The sequence below is a fragment of the Panulirus ornatus genome, chromosome 67 (assembly GCF_036320965.1).
Source record: "Panulirus ornatus isolate Po-2019 chromosome 67, ASM3632096v1, whole genome shotgun sequence".
NCBI lineage: Eukaryota > Metazoa > Arthropoda > Malacostraca > Decapoda > Palinuridae > Panulirus > Panulirus ornatus.
Genome location: NC_092290.1, coordinates 4790190 through 4805058, shown reverse-complemented (window position 1 = coordinate 4805058; position 14869 = coordinate 4790190). Strand labels below are relative to the sequence as shown.

At 41.4% G+C, this 14869-nt stretch overlaps 1 protein-coding gene across 1 annotated transcript; it reads right to left on the bottom strand.

The window, feature by feature from the left end:
- Positions 1–2738: 2738 nt before the first annotated feature.
- On the bottom strand, positions 2739–14413 carry LOC139747021 (nicotinamide phosphoribosyltransferase-like). The gene is made up of 12 exons (XM_071658757.1): positions 13920–14413; positions 9192–9262; positions 8831–8993; positions 8494–8622; positions 7923–8042; positions 7647–7727; positions 7320–7482; positions 6756–6913; positions 6063–6177; positions 5395–5477; positions 4438–4626; positions 2739–3607 (listed from the first exon to the last, which is right to left on the bottom strand). The coding sequence occupies exons 1-12, from the start codon at positions 13968–13970 to the stop codon at positions 3470–3472; spliced, it is 1461 nt and encodes a 486-aa protein (XP_071514858.1). The 5' UTR covers positions 13971–14413; the 3' UTR covers positions 2739–3469.
- Positions 14414–14869: the final 456 nt, after the last annotated feature.

Below are 14869 nucleotides of genomic sequence, written 5' to 3'. Positions count from 1 at the left end.
TTAACAGTCAAACATCTTCAAGTCCCGTCGTTTCTATTCAAATGAAAATAAGATATATGCACTACTCATTATCATTTCTCCAAAACAAAGATAAAAATAACTAGCTATGCTGGTTATGTAATGAAATATATACACTAGAAGCCCTGTCAGCAGATTTTTACATCTATAGGGATTGAAGCATCTCGCATCCTATCAATAAAAAAAATGAAAATTCATTATCAATAACTCATCCACCTATATGCATAGGTAGCTCATTATCAACGTTTAAACAAATATAGTGTCAGATGTCAGTGGGTCTCAGGATCACGCAGGAAATTCATTTATCTTTATCACAAACTGGCACAGGGCTGCTGTGCCTCATTTCCCGCCATTTCAAATCCAGTCTTGACCGCCCATATTGTTTGTGTCTGTATATGTTGGCAATATTAGTGTTAACAGCTATACCTCCCCAAAATGACGGCTACACTGGTGCCTCCAGCCATAGGTCCTCAAATTGGCAGCAATACAGGTGTGTATAACTATATCTCACTTTAGCATCAGCGAGCATTACAAGCCGCCCATATCCCATAACTCCGACTATCGTGGCACTCAACTGAGTCCCTACGCGATTGATTTTTGATTTCTGCAGCAAAAGTGTTGAATTTATTGTGCATTCCTACGCATCCTGTAGGTAAAGGAATATGTTCCTTGGTGTAGGGGGTGGCGCAAAAGAGGATACAGTGTGCACAAAAGGACTAGGGACATGGCCCCAATGACAAATACGTTGTAGGTCAGAGGACTGGACAACACTGAATAGATTATTTTGCTATTTACATGGTAAGTGAAGTTTATAACAATGATTGGATACAAGCAAATGAACTATCTATGATAAGCAAAGTTGTGATGCTTTTCAAGTATCCGGGGTAGAACATTGTTTTGGATAAAATGTTTACCTACACCCTGTAAAGTTTTAATGCCTGTTAGGAATGACCTCAAATCACTCATTTTAAAATAGTCAGGAATATGATGTTACAAGATATTGGCAAAGTTTACATTTGGTCTGTCCATTGTCAACAGGAGAGTGAACTCCCTCCCAAGAATGTCAGGAGCCCAACCGAAGTCGGGCGAAAACGTTAGTGGAACCCTATTTATATATACATCGTCCTTCTTGCATGATATCATGAAGGTAAGTGGCTCTGCTTGTGTAGGTTTCACTTCTTAAGTCTGAAAGATTTTGTTCAAGTTTTTTGTAAAAGTTGGGTTTTCGTACAACTTCCCCCCCTCCCACCCCCCACACCCGTGCTGCCTTGTCTTGGGTAACCGCGTGGTATACCAACTGCTTCACCTGTCTTGTTTTTCACGGTGGCCCACACACACACACACACACACACACACACACACATATCCTCTGCTTTGGTGTTTTAGGTTTGGATAGGTAAAGCTCTGCATTAGGGTGTGTTACTCTACCATACAGTATATAAAGGTATGCTAGGCTAGCTAAGTACGTTAGGTTTTAAAGTCAGGTTAGCTTTACCTTATTGGCATTTAGATCACAGATGGTCCAGACTTCAGAGACTAAATGGACTCCTATTGATTTTTGATGACAATTAGCGAATGGCTAATAAAATGGCTTTTTCGTGTCTGAACCGTCATAAAATGGCTTTTTCGTGTCTGAACCGTATACCTCATTTAGAGAGCATTTATATTCAGATTCTCGGAAATGTGCCAAAATATGACAAATCTTGGACATAATTACCTGGCCAAGAATTAGATGCCGAACTTAGCATGGTAACGTCAGGAAATCTGAAGACTTTTCTCTGTCGTGATTTGCAGACGTGTATCATATCCTCTGGTCCTTATATCCAATGTTTGTTGTATTCTTTTGTCTCCAGTGTTTGTATTATCTTTATATCAGTGTTTGTATTATGGTTGTTCATCCAGTGTTTATAGTAATGCTTATTATATAGTTAGTGTTTGTTACATCGCCCAGTGTTTGTTATATTCTTTGGTCCTTAAGTTCCGTATATCTTCAATCAAGTGCTTGTTATATCCCCTAATCATTCTATCCAGTGGTCCTTGTATCTAGTTTTTGCTATGTCCTGTGGTGCTTATATCTAGCGATTGTGATATCATGTGATGCTTAGAGCCAGTGACTTATATTCATTGGTCCTTTTATCCAGTAACTGCTATATCAAATAATCCTTTTACCTAGTGTGTATTAAAGCCTTTTATATCTAGTGTATGTATCTCCTCAAGTCCACTGTTTTTTTGCATCCTGTGTTCCTTACATAAAGTGTACATCGGTAGAGTTTTTCTTTTTTGAGTGAAACGTATGTTGGTAAGCGAGCAGAGATTTTAGCTCGGAAAAGCCAGAGGTTTTACCGTTACTGAAACGGGTGTTGCAAAGGGCACAGAGCTCTCAGCTGTCGAGCATGATTTGGTTGTCAGATTTGGCTTGTTAGTATTTTTTTGTTTGTCGGTAACCTAGTTTATCTGGTGATGTATTTCTCTTCCTTTATTGTTTTCGACAGGGCACAATGATATTTGAAATAAAACGCTATGTAGCCATCTACAGAAAACGGTTTTGAGTAATACGAGTGAAAAATGAAATGAGAACACTGGCTACTGGCCACGAATGTGAAACCGCTGTTTTACACTACGGCACTATGATGTAATGTCGAGTATATTCCAACAACTGTTTTATCCTTATTGTCACGATTTCCAAGGATCCCGGTGTTCACAGAAGACGAAATAATGTAGATATTTCAAACTTTATTTCGAGTACACTGGAGTTGCTTTACAATGTGGGCTAACGTAATCACAAATAGGTAGTTGATAATACGAGGCAATACATTCACCGTGATATGCTTTACTACATTGGTTAAGAACGTAGAGAGACCCGAAAGGTTGATTGTTTATAACTTTCAAGTCCCTCAGTGACTCACTAGCACAGTGTTTCTGAAAGATGATAGATTCTATCTGGATTTTCTCTTTCACACAAGTGGGAATAGAAGGTAGAGGAAATGCTTTTAAAGCAGTTGTGTGATCAGGAGAGTAGGTAATGTTAGAGGAAATCTGAGTGATTTTCACAGCTAAGGGAAAGTTGTGATTTTTTTTTTTTTTTTTTTTTTACCTCGTCGCTGTCTCCCGCGTTTGCGAGGTAGCGCAAGGAAACAGACGAAAGAAATGGCCCAACCCCCCCCATACACATGTACATACACACGTCCACACACGCAAATATACATACCTACACAGCTTTCCATGGTTTACCCCGGACGCTTCACATGTGATGTTTGCATATATTCAGTTGGCCGTGGAGGAATAGACTATCAGAGGACCAGTGTAAATGTCCAGAGGTAGAGTAATAATTCGGCAAGATTTTGGAAGAAAAGAACTATTGATGAATACTCGAAAATAAGATGACAGTCATAGTTGAATTAAAATGGAGAAGTCAGCCAGGGAAGAGTCGAAGAGTAATGGAGAGGCACGATTAGATCAACCCCTCGTTTTCTTTCAGGAACTTTATGATGTCCATGTCGTTGGGTTTGATCTCCGCCCTCTGCTGGATCTCCTGGAAGGTATAGTCCTTCACCATTTCTCCGTTCTCGAAGACGGTAACCAGAAGGTCCTGGGACAGCAGGGGAAAAAAAAATTTCTATTAAAAGTTTTGGACGGTGAATACCTGCAGTAACTCCCATTCGTCCAACCTCGTTTCTAAGTCCTGCGATGTTATGGACACGAATTAACATATTTCTGAGAGTTCCTGGAAAGTGAAAAACCTACGTATATTGGAAACGTATTAGAGACATTTAAGATTTTTTCTGGAAAAACCCTTGAAATGTTGTCTTCCATGACTATCTTTTTCTTAAGAACCGGCACCATACATTCATGGAAGATGATGAAAATAAAGCTATTTTCAAGTCGGATAAAGAAGTGGAAAGTATACAGACCGAGAACTGCAGTTCCACAACTCGGGACGCGATTTATGTCGATGAGGTCATGTCTGTTGCTGGAACCTTCGACGTTAAAAGAAAATGAAATTAAGGTCGTAACTACCTTTTTCAGATGTTTAGTATTCCAGATCCGTATTAAGACAGTCACCAACATTACAAAGTTTCTATATTCTATTTTAGGAGTATGTCATACCTTAAGAACCTCACATATTGAATACAAAAGATTCGGTTTCAGAGTACTACATTTCTCGAATGTTCCAGATTTCGATGAACGTTGTCTTCATATGACTGATTTTAATTACTCCAGATCACACAAACGCAACAAATTCTGAAGTTTCTAATTCTAGATACAATAAATGCCAAGATTTGAAGATAATAGATTTTAAAACTCATAGTCTAAGTTGTTACGAGTTTAAAGCAAGTGAAATATTTCAAGGAGAATATATATATCAAACTCTGTGAAGACTAATTAATCTTAACCTCTAACAAGACAACCTGACCAGACCTTGCTGGGGTCACCCTTGCCGCTCTCGATAGTGGTGTAGGTGCCGTCGTCCTCACGCTGGAGAGTTAGGCGACCGCGCTTGCTGTTCTTGCCGGGGTCTGTGATAGGCTGCTTGTATACCTCCACCCCACGGCCGTCCACCTCAGCGTAGCTCACCTTGAACGCGCACTTCTGGGTGTCGCGATTAACCTGGAGTAAACGTCAGTTGTGACTTGTATTTATGTGACTTTGCTTCCCAAGAACCCCTGCCCCTTTGCCCTCTTCCACACCTCATGTACAACCACCCCCTCCCCCCCCCCCCGACCGCTACCACCCACCTACACAACCCATTCATCTCCCAACCCCATCTCGACCCTTCCCTCCTCGCTTCCCACCTCCTCCTATCACTGCCCCTTCTTTCTCCCACACCCCAACACCCTCGACAGAGCTCCCCTCTTGAGACCCCCCACCCCATGTAGGGCCCTAATTATAACCCCAAGCACGGACCTCATCTATTCCCGACTACTCTCCATGCTCTGTCCTCCCATCTTCCCAGATCCCTAAAAAAAAAAAAAAAAAAAGGCCCTGTCCTTCACAGACTTTCAACCCCTAAACAGCGGCTCTCTAAACAGACCAGTGCTCAGTAGGTGGCTTGTCCACTCGCTGTGGCCGGCTCAGGCCACTACGGTTGGCCTTTGCGGGACATATACATTAAATACACTTAAGAAAATATTGTTTCCTTAGATGTGCTTGTTCCTGAAAAGTGTTCGGATTGTCCTCTTTAATAATACCCAACACAAGTGACACGTTTAAAGAAAATACTTCGAACCATTTTGAAGTTATTGATTCCGTTCACGTCCATAAAGAAACTGATAAGATGGCGAACGCCATTTTTATTATAATAGGATAATCATTTGGACCACAAGTAGGTTTCAAGGTCTGCTGCCCTCACAAGTTTCACGGATGCCAGGTACTGACCTGCTGCAGAAGGGCGCTCCCGGCCCCGAAGTAAGCGTTGTAGGTGCTCCACCCGTGGTCCTTGAGGTGCTCCAGGGTAGACCCTGCCGGGAAGGAGAGGGAAAAGGAGGGTGATGAATAGCAGGAGAGAGAGAGAGAGAGAGAGAGAGAGAGAGAGAGAGAGAGAGAGAGAGAGAGAGAGAGAGTATTTCAGTTAAGGTGGTTCTTATGTTATAAAGACAAAACCCGAATGGTGAACAGACATAAGAGAGAGAGATGCTGCCAAGATATTTGTAAGTGGTTATCAGTTGAGAAATCCTGAGAGTATCCAAATGTTGACATATTAACTAAAACTAAATTTTAAGGTGATTTATACTGCAATTTCCATTAACATATTGAGCCAAAGAGTATCTGATGTTGCAGTTTCTGACTATGAAAACTACATCTTTAGTATACTTCCTTGCGATGTTTATACTTTAAACGGTTGTAGAGGTCACAGGTATGCCGTGCCTTGTACTCTCGGTCATATTTGATATAATGAGGTTTGTAGAGAAAAAAAATGGCCGAATAATTCTTGAAAGTTACCCTGATCATACCACTTGTTTTAGTCAAAGAATGTTCTTATATAGAGGTAATGAATGTCGTGTTCATTCCTGTTTATAGAAATGTATTTTGATCTGACGACTTACATAGCGTCTTGTGGTTGACGCCGTCTGCTTGGACGACCCTGACGCAAGACGGCAGGACCTTATACCCCTTGGAGTTGGTCTCTGTCTCGTACACCTTCTCGAGGATCTCCAAGCACTGCCGGACGCCCAAGAAAACCAGAGAATCAAATCAGAATTAAATTTTGTATCATTAATGTTCTCATTGTCTCTAAACTGGTAGTTTCGTAACCGTTAGTGTGTGTGTCTGCGTGTTTTGTGTCGTCTGACGGTGTATTCAGCAGGGCGAACATGCACGAAAATGAAATAAAATATGAACATATCTCACCTACCTGACACGCAGCTGTGTTTTGACAACCTGGCGTTTGCAGTGGCATGGATTTGGGGAACGAGTGCGGTAGGAATTTTTTTTTCTTCGGAGTCGGTAGTTGGTTAGGAAGTGTTTGGATGGAAGTCAGAGCTGTTTAACGGGTGTGTCATACATACAGGGAGTGCACTTGAGTGTATTTTTGTTTCGCTATGCTGGTCTTACCATCTGTTAGCGTTTGTCGAGCCACCGGTGATTGTTCTGGTTGCTCTGTTTTATGTGGGTTGTGCCGTATTTAACCCCGCCACTTTGTGACGGACCTATCCATTAAATAATTATTTCGGAGATTAAAAGCTCTGTGTTCTGCGCCTTCGGCAGAAAAATGAGTTAATACTAGGCTTGTTTCACACCTTGAGGGTGACCTCCTTGGTGTCGCCGCTGTCGGGGCGGAGGTAAACACAGCCGCCCCGCGTGCCTCGTTCAAGCACCAGGTCCTTCAGCTCCCCGCACCACATCTCCTCCAGACACTTCCAGATGTCGTAGGAGTCGCATACACAGCCCACGTCTCCTGAGAAGGAAGGCAGTCATGCAGGCAGGCAGGCAACATTAGGGGAACTGAACACTTCTTTATCACTGACTTCTCGGTGTTTTTAAGTAATAAGGACTGCTTGCTAAGCATGCGTTAACTTACACGTTTGTGATCCCAACTCAATCGATTTAAAATCTATTTATGTCCGATTGTTTTTAGTATAGTGTTGTTGAGCTGTGTAGGCAGTCAAATTAAACTTTTGGCACAAATAACACGACTAGCCATGTCTTAATGTCTGCCTGTATTCGTCGAGAAATATCCCACCATAATTCATTATTAAACCATGTTTTTTTTTTTTCGTGTGTGTATTTACGTCACGGGAATAGCAACAGTATGCCAAAGGATAGAATACAACGTTGCTCCAGTTCGTTGCTGTATTACTAACCCTTAGAGTAAGTCTGGAACATATGTCTGTGGGCATCTAGCTCGTGTTCCCTGCCCCAGCTAGTGACGGTGGAGTGCTCCGAGGAAGGGGTCGAGAACCCCGCCACCCCCTGCAAGTGGTAGAACTTCCTCAGGAGCGATGAGCCCGCCACAGTGTCCGAGGCCTGCAAACATACAGAGGTAAATCACCCGGGCCGTAAATAACACTTGTGAAATTACCGTTTGCGTCCGGCAGCGAATGAAGATATTTCCCGAACTCATAAAATACAGTTCAATTTTTGAGTAAGCACGAGAGGTGTGAGTTGTGCGGACCAACGGTCGTTGTTACCTTGAAGTTGATCATGTGAGCAGCGCCGCCCAGGGCTGCCGACTCTACGGACGACACTCCGCGGTACCCGGCGTCGTGCATCTGCAGACACAATATATTGTGACGAGAGATTAACCGACTCGAATAGGCTTGCTGTACAGTAATTAAACTTCGAATAACTTGGGTGAATATAATACAGTGATGTTACCATTGCAAAAATACCTTTGGTGCTTTTTTTTTTGCTTTTTTCATGAAGTTCAGTAATTATGGGACTTTTTTTTTTTTTTAGATTCTTACCAAAAAGGCGACAGTTTCCAAGTTATCGTGTGTCATGTTCATGTAGTGGTGAAGGATCTGCTTGAAGACACGGGAGTTTGTAGCCACCGTCATGGGATACCAAGTCTGTACCAACAGCGTCTGCAACACAAGTATATTACGCAACACAAGGGTAATATTTCTTGTATTGCTAACGCATCCAGGATTTAAAGGATAGAATCGAAAATAGAATCGAACTGAAAACTTAGCTAACCCAAATGGCGTAATGGTCTTCATAAAAAAATACATAATACAGAGGAACGTTTAGACTTACCCAAACATAACCTACAATTTTCCCGCGGCGTATATTTACTCCATTATACATAGTATACTGTACATCATACACACAAGGAATGTATCATGACATATGCTCCACTCTACTCGAGCAATACACACCGGTATACTCAAATCATCTAACGCATACTTACCTCGAGATATACTTTCCTCTATACTCCGTGTATTTCTGTTCACATTTAATGACATACACCGGCAACATACCCGTACCCAGTTATACACTTCGCCGTACTCCATCACACACGCACCATACACTTACCTCGAAGAAGTTGGTTAGCCAGGGCAAGGCAGGGTCTGTGTTCTCTACGGTGAAGAGGACGTTTTTAGTTGGGACGACCGTGCCCTCAGGGACGGCCCTGATCCTCAGGGGAAGGCGGCCTCCGTGGTGCTGGCCAGGGCCAAGGCAGGCAGTGGGAGAGAGATTCAGGGTATATATATATATATATATATATATATCTTTTTTCATAAGGGAATTATATGTCATTAAATATGGTAAATATTCGACGCGCTACAGGATCTCTCTCTCTCTCTCTCTCTCTCTCTCTCTCTCTCTCTCTCTCTCTCTCTCTCTCTCTCTCTCTCTCTCTCTCTCTCACCTCCACTAGGTAGTTCCAGCCCTCCTCGTTGAAGACGTCGTCCCTCCCAAAGACAGCGCCGATCACCTCCTTCGCCTCCTGCACCATCGCCTTGGTGACCACGGGCCCGCAGAGCCATCGCTTCAGGATGTACTGCAGCCCGAAGAAAACGGTGTACGGGAATCTGTCAGGGGATAAGTACATACTGCTAGGGGGAACACGCACACACTGCCAGGGGAACACTTACATACTACCAAGGGAACATACTCATAACCACGAACACTCGAATACTGCCAAAGGACACGTACTTACTACTACGGACAAGTACATAACTGTAGCTTACCTGGAGTGGGCGCAGGTAGTACCGTTGGGGTGTACTTACTTGCCTCCCCTAGACTCGAAGTAGGAATAGAGTGTGGTGGTGCCGGGCGGGTACACCTTGTAGTGGCACGACTGAAAGACGGGAGAATCCTGTTAACGCTTGTAGACTAACAGGAAGGCTTCTGTTACCGCTCACAGGCCAGCAGTAAAACTCTTTATAACTGTAAGACTCGGTATAACTTTACAGTGAAACCTATTGCCGTTTACAGAGCAAAAGTTTAAGACCCATTGTTACCATTCTTAGTTGAACATCAAGACACGTTCCTAGACAAAAGGTAAGAAGGGAAGACGAGGGTTATACAATTCACAGACTAACAGTTAGACGTAAGGACTTCTGTTACCGCTCATAGACCAACAGTATGAGAGGCTAATCGTAAGAGAACAGGCATAGTGTGCATGGGTCTTCATTTGTTAAGATGTTTATTGTGTATCTGGTTAAGATATAAACTTCATCAGTACCTGAAATGGTCATTACTCTCTTGGTGCACCAGAATGTCTAGGTGAAAATACTGACTGTAATGTATCTAATGTGTAGTACTTTAAGAAAGAGTCTGTTATAGTATGAAACTTGTTAGCCTTGTGCGTGCGTATTCGAGTAACATACAAATAAAAAAAAAAAAACGTATCATATAAAGGAGCAAAGCAAACAACAAATCCCACGATTTCCATAGCAGAATTACAATTATTACTATTAGTATCGTAGTAAATCCCAAGATTCCCATAGCAGAATTATAGTTATCACTACTAGTATCGTAGCCCTAATAGTGTCCATTGCAATCGCAGTGAGCGTGGAGGAGACCTTGGACACCAGTGTATTGGTCTGATGGAGTCAAGGACACTCAACTGATTACAAGGCCAAGCGGAGTTGCCAAGTGTATTGCCATATTTTGATCAAAGATGATGGTTACATACTTTATTATAAAGGTCTGGTAGACAGTTATATTTTTCTCTGCCCCTCAGGATGGTCAACGGTAGACTTAGTATTATTCATTTATTAGGAATCAAGACTATCGATGCTTATTATAATGTAATAGTGATACATCACTACCGTATTGTGAATGAGATTTCTTTTCTCCAGACTAAAGTTTTGATATCAAAATCAGTTTGATAATTCCGCCAGTTAGTGTTTCGATACTCCACTAAACATAACCTAGTTTTTTTTTTTTTTTTTACGCAGTCAAGATTTATCTGACGAAAGTTATGATCACACTGTTAGGGAAGATACAAGAATAAGATAGAAGACATATAAGTCAGCTAACATACAAGGAAGAGACATAGCTAAGACGCCATTGGTAAACAAGCGTTACCGAATGGATGTTGGTGGTTGGGTTGTTATGTTTTTAGGGTTAGTGTGTTGGGGTCTGGCACATGCCTGTCATAAGATTTTCATTACGTGGGCAAAAAGAGAATTATTTGATTTTTTTTTTTTGCATACGACAACGATTCAGTCTGTAAAGACCTTCACTAATATTAATGTTACAATTTGTGTATTGTTACACGAAAGTGCACTTGGGATCTTGTCTCATTTTCTTGTGGTGTTATGTGTATACTAGATCACGCGCACCACTGTGACCTCTTGCAATATATATATATATATATATATATATATATATATATATATATATATATATATATATGTATATATATATATATATATATATATCAGGTTCAACAGAGACGAAAGTGAAAAATCAGTAAATGTAGTAACGATCAAATAAACTTTTAGAAATTAGTACATTTTTTGAGATTTTTTATTTGTTCTTCCAGCCAGGTGGACCCCGAACCCCCCTATCTAGAAGCCTTTGAGAGATCATATACCGAGCCTTCCTCAAGGCCCGCATCCGCTCATGGCGCCATTGGTAGGCATTAAATTCAACATACTGAACGCACACGCGTGGCTGCTCATCATTTGAGTAACTACATTAAGCCCGTCATATACGAAACGAGAACAGATTTCTGCTGAGTATCACGATTTTTCGCTTTGGACTTCTCTCTGCAGGACTTGGGAGAGAATCGAGTGAAAGGCCATTTAGATATTACGGGAAAAGATAGGCATAGACAGTCCCCTGTCAGACAACTTTGAATTCAATACGTAACTATTCAGGCAGAAAAAGCATCTGTAAGCAATATATATATATATATATATATATATATATATATATATATATATATATATATATATCGTAGAAGTCATCGTCATGAATTTCCCATTGTAAAATGCTTTAAAAGAGATTAAAAAAATATCAAAGTACAACTGTTCTAAAGGGGAAGCAACTCAGTCTGATGAAAGGAAATCACATCAAACCTGGGATTACCTTAACATTCTCCAACGCTTGTCCTTAGACCGTCAATAAAGTAATTCTAGATGAGGCATTGATATAGTTCACTGATTTTACCCCACATTTTCACAGTCAACTTCTTGTTTTAATATTTTTCTTTATGATAAATAGAAAATATCACCCACTTTAGATTACGTAAAGATGGTTTTAGGGTTTGTGATGAAATAGTCATATGTATATAGATTTACATGCGGGATTTAATCCCTGATTTTATAAAACAAAACTTCAAGGACATGAAATTTGTTTTCCTTAATTTCATCAGCCGCCATAATGAATCACTTACTGCACAATGTTTGTTTGTTAATTTGAAAAGACCTACTGAAATGTAAGACGAGTTACATTACAGATTAACAGAATATTCTTGTTTGTTGGAGTCATACTATGCAATTTAATGAATATATTCTGAAGTAAAGGAATTCTTTTTGTTCTGACATACTCTGCTATTCAATATGAAATTTATATTTTCTTGTAAAGTGTTCTAGAGCAGTGATTCCTAAGCCTAGTGGTCGTGGTCGTGTCTTCCGGTAGGTGTTTGTAGTTTCCATAAGGTTAGCCGTAACAGTCGATCCTAATATGTGTGTCCTTGATATAAGTTGGAGGTGTTGCCCAGTAGGATACATTGATTAATTTCATGTCCTTCAGCTTCTTTTGGAATCACAAGTGATTCTTAAGACAGTCTTCTGCAATATATATATATATATTGCGGGGGGCTGGAAATCCTCCCCTCTCGTTTTTTTTTTTTTAATTTTCCAAAAGAAGGAACAGAGGAGGGGGGGGGAAGGGCCAGGTGAGGATATTCCACAAAGGCCCAGTCCTCTGTTCTTAACGCTACCTCGCTAACGCGGGAAATGGCGAATAGTTTAAAAGAAAAAGAATATATATATATATATATATATATATATATATATATATATATATATATTTTTTTTTTTTTTTTATTATACTTTGTCGCTGTCTCCCGCGTTTGCGAGGTAGCGCAAGGAAACAGACGAAAGAAATGGCCCAACCCCCCCCTCCCCCATACACATGTATATACATACGTCCACACACGCAAATATACATACCTACACAGCTTTCCATGGTTTACCCCAGACGCTTCACATGCCTTGATTCAATCCACTGACAGCACGTCAACCCCGGTATACCACATCGCTCCAATTCACTCTATTCCTTGCCCTCCTTTCACCCTCCTGCATGTTCAGGCCCCGATCACACAAAATCTTTTTCACTCCATCTTTCCACCTCCAATTTGGTCTCCCTCTTCTCCTTGTTCCCTCCACCTCCGACACATATATCCTCTTGGTCAATCTTTCCTCACTCATCCTCTCCATGTGCCCAAACCACTTCAAAACACCCTCTTCTGTTCTCTCAACCACGCTCTTTTTATTTCCACACATCTCTCTTACCCTTACGTTACTCACTCGATCAAACCACCTCACACCACACATTGTCCTCAAACATCTCATTTCCAGCACATCCATCCTCCTGCGCACAACTCTATCCATAGCCCACGCCTCGCAACCATACAACATTGTTGGAACCACTATTCCTTCAAACATACCCATTTTTGCTTTCCGAGATAATGTTCTCGACTTCCACACATTTTTCAAGGCCCCCAGGATTTTCGCCCCCTCCCCCACCCTATGATCCACTTCCGCTTCCATGGTTCCATCCGCTGCCAGATCCACTCCCAGATATCTAAAACACTTCACTTCCTCCAGTTTTTCTCCATTCAAACTCACCTCCCAATTGACTTGACCCTCAACCCTACTGTACCTAATAACCTTGCTCTTATTCACATTTACTCTTAACTTTCTTCTTCCACACACTTTTCCAAACTCAGTATAGGGGAGAAAGAATACTTCCCACGTATTCCCTGCGTGTCGTAGAAGGCGACTAAAAGGGGAGGGAGCGGGGGGCTGGAAATCCTCCCCTCTCGTTTTTTTTTTTAGTTTTCCAAAAGAAGGAACAGAGAATTGGGCCAGGTGAGGGTATTCCCTCAAGGCCCAGTCCTCTGTTCTTAACGCTACCTCGCTAATGCGGGAAATGGCGAATAGTTTGAAAGAAAAGAAAAGAAAGATATATATATATATATATATATATATATATATATATATATATATATATATATATATATATATATATATATATACTGACGTACTGCTAAATTCTACCTTGAACTACTAATTGATTGTTTTCTTCGCCACATCGGAGACAAAGATTTCAGTAATGCATACCGTCATTTTTTTTTTTTTTCATTTCTCTGTACTCGAAAATCGTCACATAGCCCTTCCGTCCTATAGTACCGATTTCGTTTGTAACATAACGTGTTTTCTTGACCCGTTGCACCAAACCCTTACGTAAACTATCGCTACAAACGTTTCCCTCACCTTGTAGCAGTCAACGAGGAGGATGACGTTGTCGACTGGTCCGGAGGCCATGCTGCACCGCTGTAGGAGGGTTTAGCTTGCTCTGTCTGGGCACCCTAGCAGACACACACACACACACCCACACCCACCGTGCTCAACGACACACCAAGCATGCTGTGTCATCACACTGCCGTCTGGCGGCGTATGTGGAGTTTTGATTTCCCGGTTATTATATGATTATTTTTCTCTTCTGATGATCTAGTTCGGTACGTGGAAACAATTGTCTGATAAAACTATCATAGGATGAAATTTCCCCTCTTTCTGTAATCTTGTATTTCTTCCAGTTCTTCACGCTGTTTTCGTTGCATTTTCAACTACCACAGCTCATATCCTCAAGGGCGATCCTCACAACATTGCTACATTCAGGTGTGAGAGAATATCAGTGTAGGATGTCAGTAGGGTGTGGAGGATTCCTTAGCCTTGCAGTCATTCAACGTCTTAGCGTACTGCAAGTCCAATTCTTTCATCCCCCTGCCGCAGAAGTGGTAGGAACACACGGAATAAAATCTCGAGAGAAACAGTCGGTGTATTGCGCCTAGGCTGGTCTCGGGAGGGACGTGATGGGCTGAATCATAGCCTGTACCTTTACCCCCCCCCTCCCCTCCCATCCTCATTAACGGTCGGTGTGGCATCCTTGTTCAGGAACCCTAACCTAACCCTAACCTAGCTTTTGTCTTCTTGTTTTCTCTAGGAAAATCATTGTGAAACAAAAGTAGAACTGTGTTGTAAATTCATCATGCAAGGGAATTCAGGTTGGAGATAGGTTTTGTGACGGTGAAATACCTTTTTTTTTTTTTATTCACATACGAATTTGGGGCTCTCCAGTCTAACTGGATAAATGCCACTATTTATCCCCATCGCTAAACCGGGAGATCTTGGGAAACATCGACCCATTAGCCTTCCCTCCTGTG